This window comes from Mollisia scopiformis (genome assembly GCF_001500285.1).
Source record: "Mollisia scopiformis unplaced genomic scaffold LY89scaffold_31, whole genome shotgun sequence".
NCBI lineage: Eukaryota > Fungi > Ascomycota > Leotiomycetes > Helotiales > Mollisiaceae > Mollisia > Mollisia scopiformis.
In genome coordinates this window covers 270,751-284,318 of record NW_017263611.1, presented here as the reverse complement: position 1 = coordinate 284,318, position 13,568 = coordinate 270,751, and the positions used below count along the sequence as shown (strand labels likewise).

The window sequence follows — 13,568 nt, the reverse complement described above, 5'->3', positions numbered from 1 at the left end:
CCCAAGTTGTACAGTCACGTGCCTGAACCCTCCATTTCTCACAGCCAATCCTAATTTCCTTTAGTCTTTCAAGAAAGCATCCTTATTCAATTCAAGCCACTCCTCATACGACTGCGACGGTAACCCCGTGACACGCTCCGAAGACTGAATCAATTCCGGCTTCTCATCATTCTCCTTCCACCAAGCAAGCAGCTGATCAGCGAACACGGGATCAAAATCATCTTTCCTCCACTTCATCATGTTTGCTTTCCACTCCTCGGGAGAAAGTATGATCAGCTCGATCAGCTTCTTGCCTTCTCGTTCCCGGAGACGATTGATGGCTTCTACTTGCTCCTGTTGGCTCATTGAGACGGGTCCACAGAGTGGTACGGCCTGGTTACGGAGATTGTCGGTGGTGAGAGCCACGAGGGCTACAGCAGCCTGTGATCAAGACTTCAATTTTAATACTGTTCAAAGATACAGTTGCAAGTAACGATTAGAGCGACTTGAAGCAGTCTCTCGACTTGGAAATTGAATAGATATAAAAACCACAGTCTCACTAACAATGTCATGCTCCGACACTGGAGCAGTATGAGAATTTGGAAATGTAATCCACAGCTTGGCCGTCTTCTCGACTATCGGAGCCCAGAACAAACGCGAATTGGAAGCAGAATTGCGTGGCCGAAGGAAAGTATATGCAATTCCGGACTCCTTAACTGCGTCTTCGATTGTAAGATGCTTCTTGCCGATGCTGCTCTCGGGAGCGAATTCGACCGTCATGGACGAGAGCAAGACAATGTACTGCACGCCGCCGTCTTTTGCTGCCGAAAGGAGCTGCTGAAGTGGAGCTTGGGAATTGGCATACATGAAGACTCGGTCAATGCCTTTCAAGAGTCTGGGGTAGGAAGAAGGGTCTTCGAGATCACCTTGTACGACTTCGACGGTGGAGGGGAAAGTTGCTTTGCCGAGACTGCGAGTCGAGACTCGGATCGATGGTGGGTTAGATGTGGAGAGAAGTTGCTTGAGGAGGGCGCCTCCAACACCACCACTTGCGCCAACAATCAAAACTTTTCGTGCAGCCATTTTGTTCGGAGAAGTTGCGGTATAAACAGGAAATTATGATAGAAAGAGAAAGTTTAAGGGATCTGCGAGTGTTTTGTGGGGTTTTGGCCACAAGACTATTGCAACTTGCTGTACTTATAATTAAGAGCCGCACCCCTTTTATATCCGAGAAAATGCTCGGCAATTTCGCCTTTGGCGGACACATCGCTAATTTCTGTGTCTAAACCACGATCTATAATAAATTTTACGTGAATTAGTTTGCTGAATGAGTTATCCTCTTTTGAAACGTCAGAAAAATTGACAAAATTGCGGACATCAGAGCTTTTCAAGCTTCCTTGTGGCTTCGCATTTGAGTTTTCTCCTCGGAAAAACTGACAAAGTAGCGAGCCCTGTGAAACTCGTTTACCTCCCCCTTTGCAGACCTACTCACCTCAAATTTGGACCTAAGTCACCTCCCTAAACAATATTTTCTCTATTCCGAGTTCTCCATCTTGACCTGCAACTGCAACTGTATATTACAACCATTGAGGAGCTATTTCGTCAGGCTACAGGTTCTATGGCGATTATGTAGTGTTGTTGCGAATGCATTCTTCGTTTCGAAAGGTTTCATTGTCGCGAATGAAAGTTTTGTTGTCATCTTGTGGCGCTTGCTGTTGTCTGGATGTGAGAATCACAGACCAGTTGACAAGAAGTGCGAGTTTAGATGCATGTTCGAAAACGTATTTTGAGATGTTGTACCGCTTCCTAGCTCTAGTCAGCTAGGAAACTCTCAATTTACCCCCACGTCGTCAAGGCTCAAAGCTCAAATTAAAGTGGCGATTGCTGAATTCAAAAAGAGAAATGTTGGTTCTGTACAGCTTTGAATCTGGTGCTAATTATATCGGCAATCTGAGCTGCAGAAACTCGACAATCAGCTTGATGCTCCAGGCATCTCTTCACCCCTTCACCAACACGGGGCAAAGAGAGCTCTTCCCAGGTTTATTAGAAATATACATCGCCTAACCCGGACAATGGCCCGTACAACCACCAATAACGACGCTCGAAATTGTTTACTGTATGTGTTTCCAGAACAGTTGTCAGAACTCTAAACCTAGCTGACGAAGAAAAGAAGACAAAAGCGATCCGATGATCGACAGACAAGGACGTCGGCCAACGCGAAACGGCTTCACTTCGATCCGAAACCCCAGCTCTCCAACACCAGGCACGAACGAACGCAGCACTTTAAACTTATATTGAGATCAAGCTGAGAGAGACACGCGGAGTGAACTGGCTCCGTCCCACGAGGCCCATTGCGTTTCCCCTCGACACCCCTCCTTCTTTTTCTACGGCCGCATACTCGCCTCACCCACCCCTCCACGGCAGCGCATTGCGCCACATCGCAGCCCTGCGCCATTCTCACGTGCAGCACACAGATTCATCTGCATCGATCCTTCGGACTTTCCTCCCTCCCGGTGCGCTTCAAGCTTCCTCTCTCGCTTACGCGCTTAACGCCATGGAGGGGTGCAGTTTGGGTAAATGCTCAGTGAGGACTTCGGGACGATAGGAGTCCGCTTGTGGCGCAAGGCGTTTATGTAGCATTGCAGGCTTGCAGCACCCCGCCAAGCCACGCGGCATTCATTAGAAATCCATCCATCCATACTCCTTCGGTTGCGAAACTTAAGTCCGTACCTACCTACGTATCGAGTTGGGAAAAGCGAAAGCTGAATGTGACGAGTAGCAGCAGATGCAGAGAATAGAAACAACACCACTCAATGATTGGGTGGCTCGCCACGGAAATATTTGCCGTTGCATTCAAGATTCTTGATTTAGACTTTAGACTTACTTTCCAACATCCCGCCGCCGGAAACAAGAGGACTTTGCTTGTCGAAGAACCAATAATGGGCAAACGCAACGCCGTGCGTGGGATGTTGGTTTGTTTGCGCAATCATCAACAGACTGAATGAACTTTATGGGCCACAGATGTGCCACAAACGCAATAGTTCCCGTTGGCGAAACCTTATGTGGTTGATGACGATTTGACGTGAACCCAGACTCGGATGCTATCGTTCAGGATCTGGTAGCACCGGTAACACAAGAAGTTAGGATTCGCGCGTTAAGCTTGTAGGGCTGACTGCCCAGCAAGTATTCCCAAAGTCAGCCTGCCCTTATGACTTCGCCTGCAGCGCGGGATGCGGGTTGCCAGCCCCGCCACAGGACAGCGGAACGTTGTAGTGGTTCGTCGCCCCCAAAATATCGACCGAACCTACCGAGCGGAGCGAGTCCGATACATTGGTTCCGACCAGCTCAGAAAACGAGACTTTGCATGCATGCGGAATTCTGAGCTGCCTGGAATCAAATTCATGAGAGTGACCTCGGCTGGAGCCTGAGTTGACGGCCAGCGTTATTTTGGTATCTTACATCAGCTAGTTATGACGCTGTCGGCCCAGCCCATAGCTCTGGATGTTGAAGTGAACATATGCGGCCATTTGATTGGTCCAAGTTTACGACCTCTCGAAGGACCACGGTATAGCCTCACAAAAACTGTCCATAACGTTGAACAAAAGTCCTTCGGGTCCAGCGATATATATTAGAGACGCATCAAAGAACTCGGCACAGAATATACACTTCTGACATTCGCTTGCGCTTTCTCCTTTGTTGGTCGTGACTTCTCGCATTTTTTCCTATCTGTATGTCTTTTTAATTGCATGTTTGAAAAAGAAAAAAATGAATCAAATACCGCCAACCCCGCCAGTTGCGAAGAAGCCCAGAGCATCGAAGCCGAAGGTCAAATCGGGATGTCTGACTTGCAAGTAAGTAATGGGAGTCCAACCAGTGATGCATGACGGCCGCCCTGAATACGAGCTCCGGCCGCTGTCCCAGCACGGTGGATGGTGGACTGGAGCTTGGATCATGATCACCATCATGGACAACGGGACAAAAGCCTTGACTGATGCGGCACTAGGCAGCGTCGTGTGAAATGCGATGAAACAAAGCCAGCGTAAGTCACCTTCTCCATTTGGCGTCTCGGTCTCTTCTATGGTCGATGCCACGGCGGGGTCCCTGAGGACTTCAAAAGTTTCAAGAAGGGAACCTGCCTCTATGCTAAGGCTTTTTGAGGACATTCCTCATCAACAAGTACAAAGCAATATACTGATTCAACGGTCTGAGTTTAGTTGCTTACGATGTTCCAACTTTGGACGAGTCTGTGGAGGGTACCCATCGAAAGAGGAAACACCTCCACCCAAAGATCCAAGTCCACCGGTCAAGCGAAAGCTTCTTTCAAAAGCTATGCAGGTTGCTCCAGCGCCAGCACCGTCGCCGTCACCGGAACCGTCATATACTGCTGTCTTCGCACCTCCACCTGCTATCAGCTCGTTTCCCCCGCCTGTGCCAGTAGGCGTGTCGTTCCAAGATGAAAGAGAGTATCAGTACTTCTGTCACTTCCGCGATATCACAGTAGTAGAGCTTGCAAACGGGTTTGAGCCAACGTTATGGAGCCCATATGTCTTGAGGGCATGCGATAATCCTTCAATCCGTCAACTCGTGGTTGCAACTGCAGCCTTGAGTATAGCTGTGAAGACTCCTCCATTAAGATTGTGGAACCCATCAAACGATCACCACCATCAGTACGCTCTGCAGAAGTACGGGCAAGCTTTGAAAGGGATCAGAGAAATGGTTGGAGGGGGACAGGACTCGACCAGAATAGCATTGATCAGCGCCCTGCTCATATTTTGCTTCGAAAGTCTACACGGCGATCTCGGTCGAGCAGTTACACACGTTCAGAGCGCAGTTGAGATGATAATCAAACGACTCTCGAACCTGCCACAGCCTCACTACTTTTCTCGGTCTGGCACTGTAGGCACTCACCCTGGCGCTCCAATTGACAACGAACTCCTCATTGCTTATATGAGGCTCGATCAGCCATCACTTGCACTCATGGCCAGGCATAAAGGTTCTCCCGCAATCGAAGCGAACCAGATATTCAAGATACTCTTCTCCGCAGAACATTTAGAGATTCCTAGCGGGTTTTCAACAATTGCTGAGGCTAGATTTTGCCTAGAGGATATCATGTGGCGAGTGCTCCCCACGACTACGCCGCCCAGAGACATCCCGGCACTATGGGACGAAGGTAATGAAACGACATATCCAGATTTCCAGTGGATATCATATCAGTTGAAGCAATGGTTGCAGCAATATGATCTCCCGAATGTGTCAAAGCATCTGTGCTACCGGCTTGCACGATGGCACGATGCATTTTCTCCTCTGCTCAACTATGCGATATCGCCGATTGGAGATTCGTTGTTCATACCCGCGGCCATCATGCATATTCAAGCACTGGCGGCGGAATTGATAATGACCGGATTCTTCCCGTTGACTTCGACTGAGCCTAGATCGTCGTCATTCTCGAGCGGTCGCTCATCGTCCTTTTCCGATGTTCATTCCGGTTTCTCGGGAGAATCTTCTTCATCCCGAACGGCGTCCTTGACGGTGCCAGAAGTGAGCTTCAATCGTCCTCGTGCTTCGTCGCAAAGATCATCTCCTACACCGAGCTTCGTCGAAACGAATCTGTTTCCCACTGTACATGCTTGTCTGCAATTCTCTCGGCAATTGGCTGGACATCCTCGATTTTTGAAAGGATTTGTTTTCGACATCGGTGTCATTCCCCCTCTAGCAATGATCTCCTTGATGTGTCCTGATAGGCAATTGCGAAAGGATGCCATTGAGGTCCTCCGGTCAATGGCGCCGAGAAGAGAGGGCTTGTGGGACAGTCGAGTGTGCGCAGAAGCAGGAGATAGACTGTTGGCAAGCGAAGACGGTCAGGGGAGCTCGGAAATGATCGATCCTTTGCTTCTGATGTGATTGGTAATCGGGCTCCGGTAATGGTTATGTGGGATGGATTTGGTGTTGGACTTTGTTTTTATGCGGTGGAATTGTTTAACGGTTGCACAAAAGAATATTTATGGGGGTACATACGGGATAAAGGACTGAAGGATCGAGACGACAGGAGTTGCAGCTGGTCTGCAGTTGGATTTATAGAAGGATATTTGATCGCTGGGCGCGACACCCCTCTCTTTGGACGTTCCGTGCTCAAATTGATGAGGCAAGTCCTCCAAGCCAACTTGCCATACTGTGCAGAGCTTATTGGTGTGGTCGCACAATTCAAGAACTTCAATATGGGAAGCTGTCGCAGTATTCCTGGTCAGCTTGAAATCCTGAGGACTACTGTGCGCAGCCACGATCCTTCAAAGCCAACATGGTCGGAGGACTTCATATCCCTGTCATTTTCAGGATTATGTATACGGTCGCATTCGGCATGCGAAGGAGATCGCAGAGTTTAGTTCAAACTCGAACGGTGACGAGACTGGGTAAGGCAGATTCGTTTTGTCGTCCATGAGGGAGGAAGGAATCGTTGCAGGAATCTGCTCGAGAAGTGGTTCGACGGCCTCGACGCGGTCCTGAAGGGTATTGGCATGCTATGTTCGCCGCTGCAGATGCCTCGGAGGCATCGCTTGGAGACGTTGTCTTGGGTTGAAGGAGGTGTATTGTGTTTTGTTGTTGAAACAAAACGCGACTCACGAAATATGCTTTTTGCTCGCGCTTCGGGTCGCCTTCCCAATTCGGAAGCAGCAAACATTGTGAGGTCGTCAAAAGGTCATTCAACCCACGACAGAGAACATTCTACGTTTAACCACACTTCAAGTATATAATCCGCGTTGTTGATCCATTTTCAAGACAGAGCATTTTCCTATCCCCCCTTGCAGACTTGCTTGAGCTATTCAGACAAGCCCTACCAAGCCGTCGAAGACATAGGTCCCAGTGGATCTAATTCTTGACAGTCTTCAAGATGGCGCCTTGGAGTCCATGATTCCTCCCTCCCCTTCAATAATTGATGCAAGACTATGTTATGAATCACATTTGTTCGCAGGCACCAGCAGTACAGCTGGGCTAGGACTAGGACTACGTCCAGGTGAAGTGCCGAACTGCAGTTGCCAGATATCAAACTCCAAGAACGATTCGTACCGTCATTTCGAGTCTATCTAGATTTGAGTCTCTCGAATTATATACATAGTTTATACCGCCATGCAGCAAGCTCTAGGTAGTAAAGGTTCCAAGGTTCTATCCTCTCTTGATATCACGTGTCATCATATGATTTTGGGCAATCCTGAATCTTCGCACTCAGTGAACGAAGATCAGTGTTCCTTAACATTACTCTTTGGCAGCGAGGGAATATCGAGCCTCTTTCGGACACCCGAGAAACCCGAGCGAAGCGAGCATGTTCCAATTTCCGCGAGACAACTTGATGTCGATTTTGAAAAGTGTGCGGCTCAGCGTTTGTATTTCGAGCCCTTCATCCATGCGGCGCAGCACCTTGTCATAGCCCGCTGTCAAATTTCCATAGGCTACTTGCGTTATGCGTATCGGCCCCTCTTCGAAGCATGCAGATCGCAACACCCACACGTCGTAAAATATACCCAACCAGACTTCTTAGTAATGCGAGTTGAATATTGTGCAGGGCTGAGATCCTTCAGCCAAGAAGAATCGGATGACCATTTTACAGTTGGCCGATGGTCGTAATTCGGACTTAAGATCATTCCCTGTTGCTTACTTAAGGGAAGTCTTTTGATTGGCATGGGGAACGACTTGGGGGTGGGACACTAGGAGTTTGCGGAGGACTGGGAGCCCCGAACTGAGGCGCTTCTTGAGACCTATAATTGTTTGGCCCCATCCTGGCGGTGCTTGAATCCGAGAAGAAAGGAAGTGAAGACATCAAATCGAACCAGTCTATGTGACAAGTGATGCAAAGCGTTTTTTTCGGATTTTCTTTGTTTCGGAGCATTGTCTATACTCGGAAACCCGAGAAAGCCTGCCATTATGACAACCGAGGACGTCAAGCGAGGAAGAGCTGGGAAGCCAAAATGTCGAACTGGTTGTAGGACTTGCAAGAGAAGAAGGATAAAATGCGACGAAAACAGACCTGGATGTCATCGTTGCCTCAAGTTTGGCATTGATTGCGACGGCTACGATGCAGAAGTTTTACCACCTCAGAGGAGGCCAAAACCGGCAATTGTCTCAAACGAAGGTCGGATTCTACTTCCCAGGAATCAGTTACCTATTGAAAGAGCTTTACAAACAGCACAGATCTTTCATCAACCAACTATCATGCCGGAAATGGATCCGGACGAAGACTACCAATATTTTCAATTCTTTCGCGACAACCGATTTCATGAGTTCGACGACGGATCATGGATGAGAAATATGATGGCGGCATCTCACGACCAGCCAACTATACAACGTCTCATCTCGTCTGTAGCTGCACTTTGTCGAGCAACGTTCTTCAAGAGTCCCGGCGAAGACCAGACCAAACATCTTCAACACGCTTATCGGCGGTATGGGCAAGGGGTGGAAGGAATCCGCCACTTGGTCTCAACATTCGGCTTGGATTCTGCCAAAACGTTGCTCCAAGCCTCGCTTCTCATATACGTCTTCGAGATGTTGCAAGGCAACATTCCGGAAGCGGTCTGTTTTCTGCAGAGCACATTCGAACACTTAATCTTGCCACGGCTTCCCAACAACAGCCATATTCCTTACACGCACCTGGAACCAATCACCAAATACGCTTGCATGGACTCGGAATTATTAACCTCCTTTGCTCGCCTAGATGTCCAATTTTGCAGCCACCCAGACAACCCAATTCCATCAAGATCCACGATAATAGGCATAGCCTACACCACACAACCTTACGAAATTCCAAGTACATTCACAGAGATTTGCACTGCTCGCCGTTATCTCGAAGACATGATACAACGTGCTCGAGCAGGACTTCCTTCCACTTTAGCACGTGACCTGCACAAGCTGCGAAAAGATTTACCATTCCGAGATGAAGAATCGCTCTCAGATGCAGAGACAGATCATCTTCATTCGCAAATTAAGCAGTGGCAGAGTACCTTCTCTCCAATCTATCAACGAAGTCTAACGCATGAGGGCTCACACGAACTCATCCGCGCTTCGATCCTCTCCGTCCAAGCGGCCAACACATCACTCATTCTCTCACGCTTCCATCCCCAGACCGATCCCAACATAGACCCTCAACTCCAGCTTCCAGACGATGAACGAGAACGACAGACGTGTGTAGAGATCATCGAGATGAGCAGAAAAGCAATTCGGCACGAGGACTTCACCAGGGGGTTTGTGGTTCATGAGGGTTTCTTGAGGAGTATGTTCGTTGTTGGGTTATTGGCTGCAGATGATGATATTAAATATGAGGTTTTGGCGGTTTTAGAGGAGATGGGTGAAAGGAGAGAAGGTGTTTGGGAGGCTGAGAAGGTGAAGAGGGCTGTTAAGGCAACTTTGTCACGGTTTGAAGAGGGAGCGTTGGTGATTATGAGAGAGCTGTACGAAAGAGCTATAATCTAAGCTATGACGATGTGCAATGCTTTGCGTGTGAGGAAAATACTATCTAACTCTCATGTCATGATCAATTAGTAATCTCAAGCAAAAAACACAGGTTTTAACATAGCAAGAAAATTCATAATCTGGGACATGGGGTGAACACTTGAGAGAATTATAAGTTCTGTGGTTACCAGGGTACTTTGGAGGTGTTTCCGTAATACCACTGGACAAGCTACCCCAAATGCCGTATATATGACTCTTGAAAAGATCCTCAAAAGAGACCCACACACCCGAATTCTGGATCTGCCTTTGGAAGAATACGCCAAGCGGAGTCGTAGTGTTCAGCGCGACTGCTGAAGCTCTCGGTCAAGTAACGTCTGGCTTTCTTTGGAGGTGATCGATTGCGGGCTGCGACGATCTGATCGACGATGTGTTTCCTCGCTTATATGCTGGATTCCCAGAACGGGTCGAAAGAATCTTGGCTGAGGAAAAACCGATCCTCCAGACACAGACTAACATTGAACACCTTTCTTAGGAAGCTACTTCACTCTTGTTCGAATGTCTGTGCCGTCATCAAACAATATGCTCATTCCTCATTTCAAAATCAAGCACCGTATTGAGATTCGAATTGATATTCCAAAAGACCACGAGAATCCCGCTAAGGCTTGCGAGACTGAGAAGATCAAAAAACCTAGAGCGGGATAAAGCGGGGTACAAGGTAAAATATGTCAGATGTTGATAGGTCTTTTTCTAGCATCGAACTTTGAAGCTATTTTAAGTGCCGTGTTTTAGACAGACAATCCTTTCGACCTCAACTTCAAGACCATGAGTTTGGTTTGAGGAGGTATGAAAAATTGAGTGGGAGTGAAGATATCTAGCAATCTCAAATAAAAATGGACAAGAGACGGTACCTCAACTATCACAGGGCGCAAGTTCGATTGGCGGAACGCCAACGAGTCGTCAAGCTGCCGATGATAGTCAAAGTCCGGCACAAACTCGAAAATTGTAATTGCGGCTTGATGCCACGTTAGACTTACTGTCAAAGTCTGTTCCCGGGACAGAACATTATACTTAATCAAAGTCCTACACTCTAGCCGGACAATACCTTCAACCTCAGCTAAAAGTTGCAAATTCGCACAAATTGACTAAGCTAATAAGATTCTGGAAAGTCGGGCACAACATTGATTGATGAAAAGTACGGCCCTTAGCTAGGACATTATGAAAACTTCAAGTCTTGTGCTTTAGCTTCCAACAATTGAATGTATGAGTGAGGCCTAGGGCTCAGGAAGTCAAACCTGGCAAGAAAAGATACCTGATGCACTCAGATGTACTCAAACCCTGGTAAGGAAACGACATTTTGGAGCTCCAAATATCAAGGAAGTGTGAAGAGGGGACAAAAAACGAAATGGTCAGGAAGCGATCTGGAGTCCCACTGGGGCAGATATTTGCAAAAGAGTGGGTTTTTAGCACATTCACATCACAATTCACGCGCATAAACACCAAGCACGTCGAGGAAAAGCAAACCTCCATTCATTGCCCACTATAATACACTTCCCCTTCCTTCCCCTTCCCCCCGCCGTCTTTCAAATCTATGCATTTATTTCCCCTCCTCCCTTCCCCCCTCCACCTCTGATTCAATTTTCTCCACCGCAGTGATACAGTGAAAAGGAAAAGCCGGCCAGAAAATCAGTGCGCGCGTGACCCCTGAATCCGTCGTTTTGACGGCATGGCATGTAAGTAAAGCAGGTGGAGATCTATACGTAAGGTAGTGTCATCGTGGTGAGGAAATGGGAAATGTCTTTCTTTGTGATTGATTGGTTTGGTTGTATTTTTGAGTTTTGGGTCGTTATTTTTCGGGGATGTTGGACTCGGTGACTGCAAGAGGAAGGCCGAGAAGGTGGTTTACCACTCGTACTCTCCTGATGCCTTGTGGAAGACGTATTCCTTTCCGTTCACGGTCAGGACACCATCCTTCATGACGCACTTCCTGCGAAGTTGTTAACACAGTGCATGAAAACGCAAGAACAGAAGACTTACCACTTGTTCTTGACACGTTGAACCTTGTCATACATGCAAAGCATGATATGTCCCATACCCTCGTCCTCATCTTCCTCTTCATTCAGACCATCATCCGGATCGTCCAAGTCAGAGTTGATAGCATCCTCATCAAGCTCCTCATCCTTGATACCATCCTTATCATCCTCGTCATCTCCACCATCAGCCTGAGCCAAGGCAGGAGCTAATCGCTTGACTTTACGAGATCTCTTGGCTGGAGTGGATGCCTTGTGTAAAGGAAGCATAAGTCCACCGCCTTCCATAGCCGAACCCATAGCCTCGATCTTTTGACGAATCAAGCCATCAATCTCAACACGACCCATGGCGATCTCTCGACCATCTGCATCAAAACGCTTGATGATACCAAGACTCTCGACTTCGTCACCAGCACCATCAGTTTGTGCACCACCGACACCATTCTGGCCATTTGCTGTTGCTTGTTGCATTTGACGTTGAGTAGTTGCAGCTAACATGCGTTGATATTGATCTTGAGTTATATTAGGTCGACCTTGCATTTGTCCCTGTGGCATAGTCAAGCCTTGAGGTATAGCAGATTGCTGTTGCTGTGCTTGTTGCATTTGCCGAACTTGTTGCATCTGCTCCATAGTCGGCATCATTGACTGTTGGCCATTCTGTTGCTGTTGCTGTGGTCTTCCGCCTTGGATAGCGTTGATCGAGGCAGCAGCACGAGGACCATAACTCTGATGGAGGTGTGCCGCAGCACGTTGTTGGGCGGGTGTAGGTCCGGAATAAGGCAGTGGGGCAGCTCCATTATTACCATTATTCTCTAGGCCAGGCTCTGTCTTGATGCGCGGTGCGTTACCATTATTGCTAGGCTGTGGCATAGTAAGACCACTTTGAGGCTGTTGGACGGGAGGTGTGTTATTCATAGGCTGGTAATTGCCAGCATTAGAGGGGACGGTTGGAGGATTAGCGATCTGGGGGGTTGGTTCTGGCTTCGGGTCCCACGGGAAAGTGGCGACACCGAGTTGTGACAGCTTCTGTTGCCAGCCCTAAAGACATTTGTTAGCATGACTATCATCATGGATCGGTATGACAGAATGAGTGCATCCAATGAAACAGCTGAATGTGACGGAGTCAATGGTTGCCTCCTGAGCAATGCACGTGATGCATCCAAGTCTCAAAACGCGCTAGCGCAAAGTGCAAATTTGCAAGCGACCAGGCCAGGTATAAAGCCAAATACTCAGGGCCGCCCACTCGCGAAATGGCCAGACACACTGCGCACAGGCAGCAGCGAACCTGCCCAGCACAAATGCTCGAAAACTCCCAACGCTCTCAACACGCGATAAGAAAGTACAACAACATCATTACGAAGATGAGATGAAGACATGATGGAGGTACACGAGAAGGAATGATCTCGATGATGGAGATGGACGGAAGCCCGAAGGAAGGGAGCCAGGCTTACCAGTCTCAACTCTTCCAGGACTTGCTCATCGACGCCGCCCTCTTCAAAATCGACTCTCGATGTATCAACGACATCTGAGATGATCTGCTGGTATATGTTTCCGACCTGAGTATTCGACATGTTGAAGGCCTTTGACGGTGCGGTTGTAGTGGGAGGAAGTGTCGTGCGTACACCTTTTGCGCCCGGTCAATCTACCTCGCCGTCACTGCCTCGGCGACAGCCCTTGACTATTATCTGAAAGATACGAAGGTCTCGTGAGTAATCGGAGGAGGCACTGAGAACGCGCGAGAGGTTGAAGGTATTCGTGGTTGTTGTTGCGAAGGAGAGAAGCTGGTGACGAAGAAGTCTTTGTCCGCTCGAATCGCCGAACCGCCCAAACCGCAAACCGCACAACCCCAAGTGAATTCGTAACCCTCGTAGATTGCCTCTCTACCCTCTTGATTATGTGTAGCACCTTTGGGGACGAATTTATTCTTGTTCTGACCTGAAGGTGGACTGTGCTAGTCCTTGGGTGTGGAGTTGTAAGAGGGAGATCGCTTTCGCTGGGTATAGGCATGGAAACCACGCTAACTGGTAACGCGCTTACATAAGGCCTGAGCCTCTTTAACGATAAGATGAAGCTGACCTTCACAATTAAAAGTTTAGCAAAGATTCACTTTTACTTAGCTTCTTTGAC

The 13,568-nt window shown here is 48.2% G+C and overlaps 5 protein-coding genes across 5 annotated transcripts; 3 read left to right on the top strand and 2 right to left on the bottom strand.

Annotated features, from left to right (window-relative positions):
- Window positions 1-64: 64 nt before the first annotated feature.
- Window positions 65-1,174, bottom strand: LY89DRAFT_690764 (NAD(P)-binding protein). Its single transcript, XM_018216161.1, has one exon. It carries the CDS (start codon window positions 1,060-1,062, stop codon window positions 451-453), a length of 612 nt encoding a protein of 203 aa, XP_018063104.1. The 5' UTR covers window positions 1,063-1,174; the 3' UTR covers window positions 65-450.
- A 3,028-nt stretch (window positions 1,175-4,202) lies between these two features.
- LY89DRAFT_542427 (uncharacterized protein) lies at window positions 4,203-4,866 on the top strand (the record flags this gene model as incomplete). Its single annotated transcript, XM_018208195.1, has 2 exons — window positions 4,203-4,281; window positions 4,331-4,866. Coding segments are annotated over 2 exons (615 nt in total), but the record flags the coding sequence as incomplete, so codon positions are not given.
- A 2,012-nt stretch (window positions 4,867-6,878) lies between these two features.
- LY89DRAFT_325736 (uncharacterized protein) lies at window positions 6,879-7,745 on the top strand. The gene has a single exon (XM_018206745.1). The coding sequence runs from the start codon at window positions 7,102-7,104 to the stop codon at window positions 7,594-7,596; it is 495 nt and encodes a 164-aa protein (XP_018063102.1). The 5' UTR covers window positions 6,879-7,101; the 3' UTR covers window positions 7,597-7,745.
- On the top strand, window positions 7,745-9,593 carry LY89DRAFT_325774 (uncharacterized protein). The gene has a single exon (XM_018206746.1). It carries the CDS (start codon window positions 7,894-7,896, stop codon window positions 9,433-9,435), a length of 1,542 nt encoding a protein of 513 aa, XP_018063101.1. The 5' UTR covers window positions 7,745-7,893; the 3' UTR covers window positions 9,436-9,593.
- Window positions 9,594-11,194: 1,601 nt separating this feature from the next.
- On the bottom strand, window positions 11,195-13,300 carry LY89DRAFT_325582 (transcription factor IIA, alpha/beta subunit). Its single transcript, XM_018206744.1, has 3 exons — window positions 12,893-13,300; window positions 11,449-12,479; window positions 11,195-11,398 (listed from the first exon to the last, which is right to left on the bottom strand). The coding sequence occupies exons 1-3, from the start codon at window positions 13,010-13,012 to the stop codon at window positions 11,314-11,316; spliced, it is 1,236 nt and encodes a 411-aa protein (XP_018063100.1). The 5' UTR covers window positions 13,013-13,300; the 3' UTR covers window positions 11,195-11,313.
- Between the last annotated feature and the right edge of the window lie 268 nt (window positions 13,301-13,568).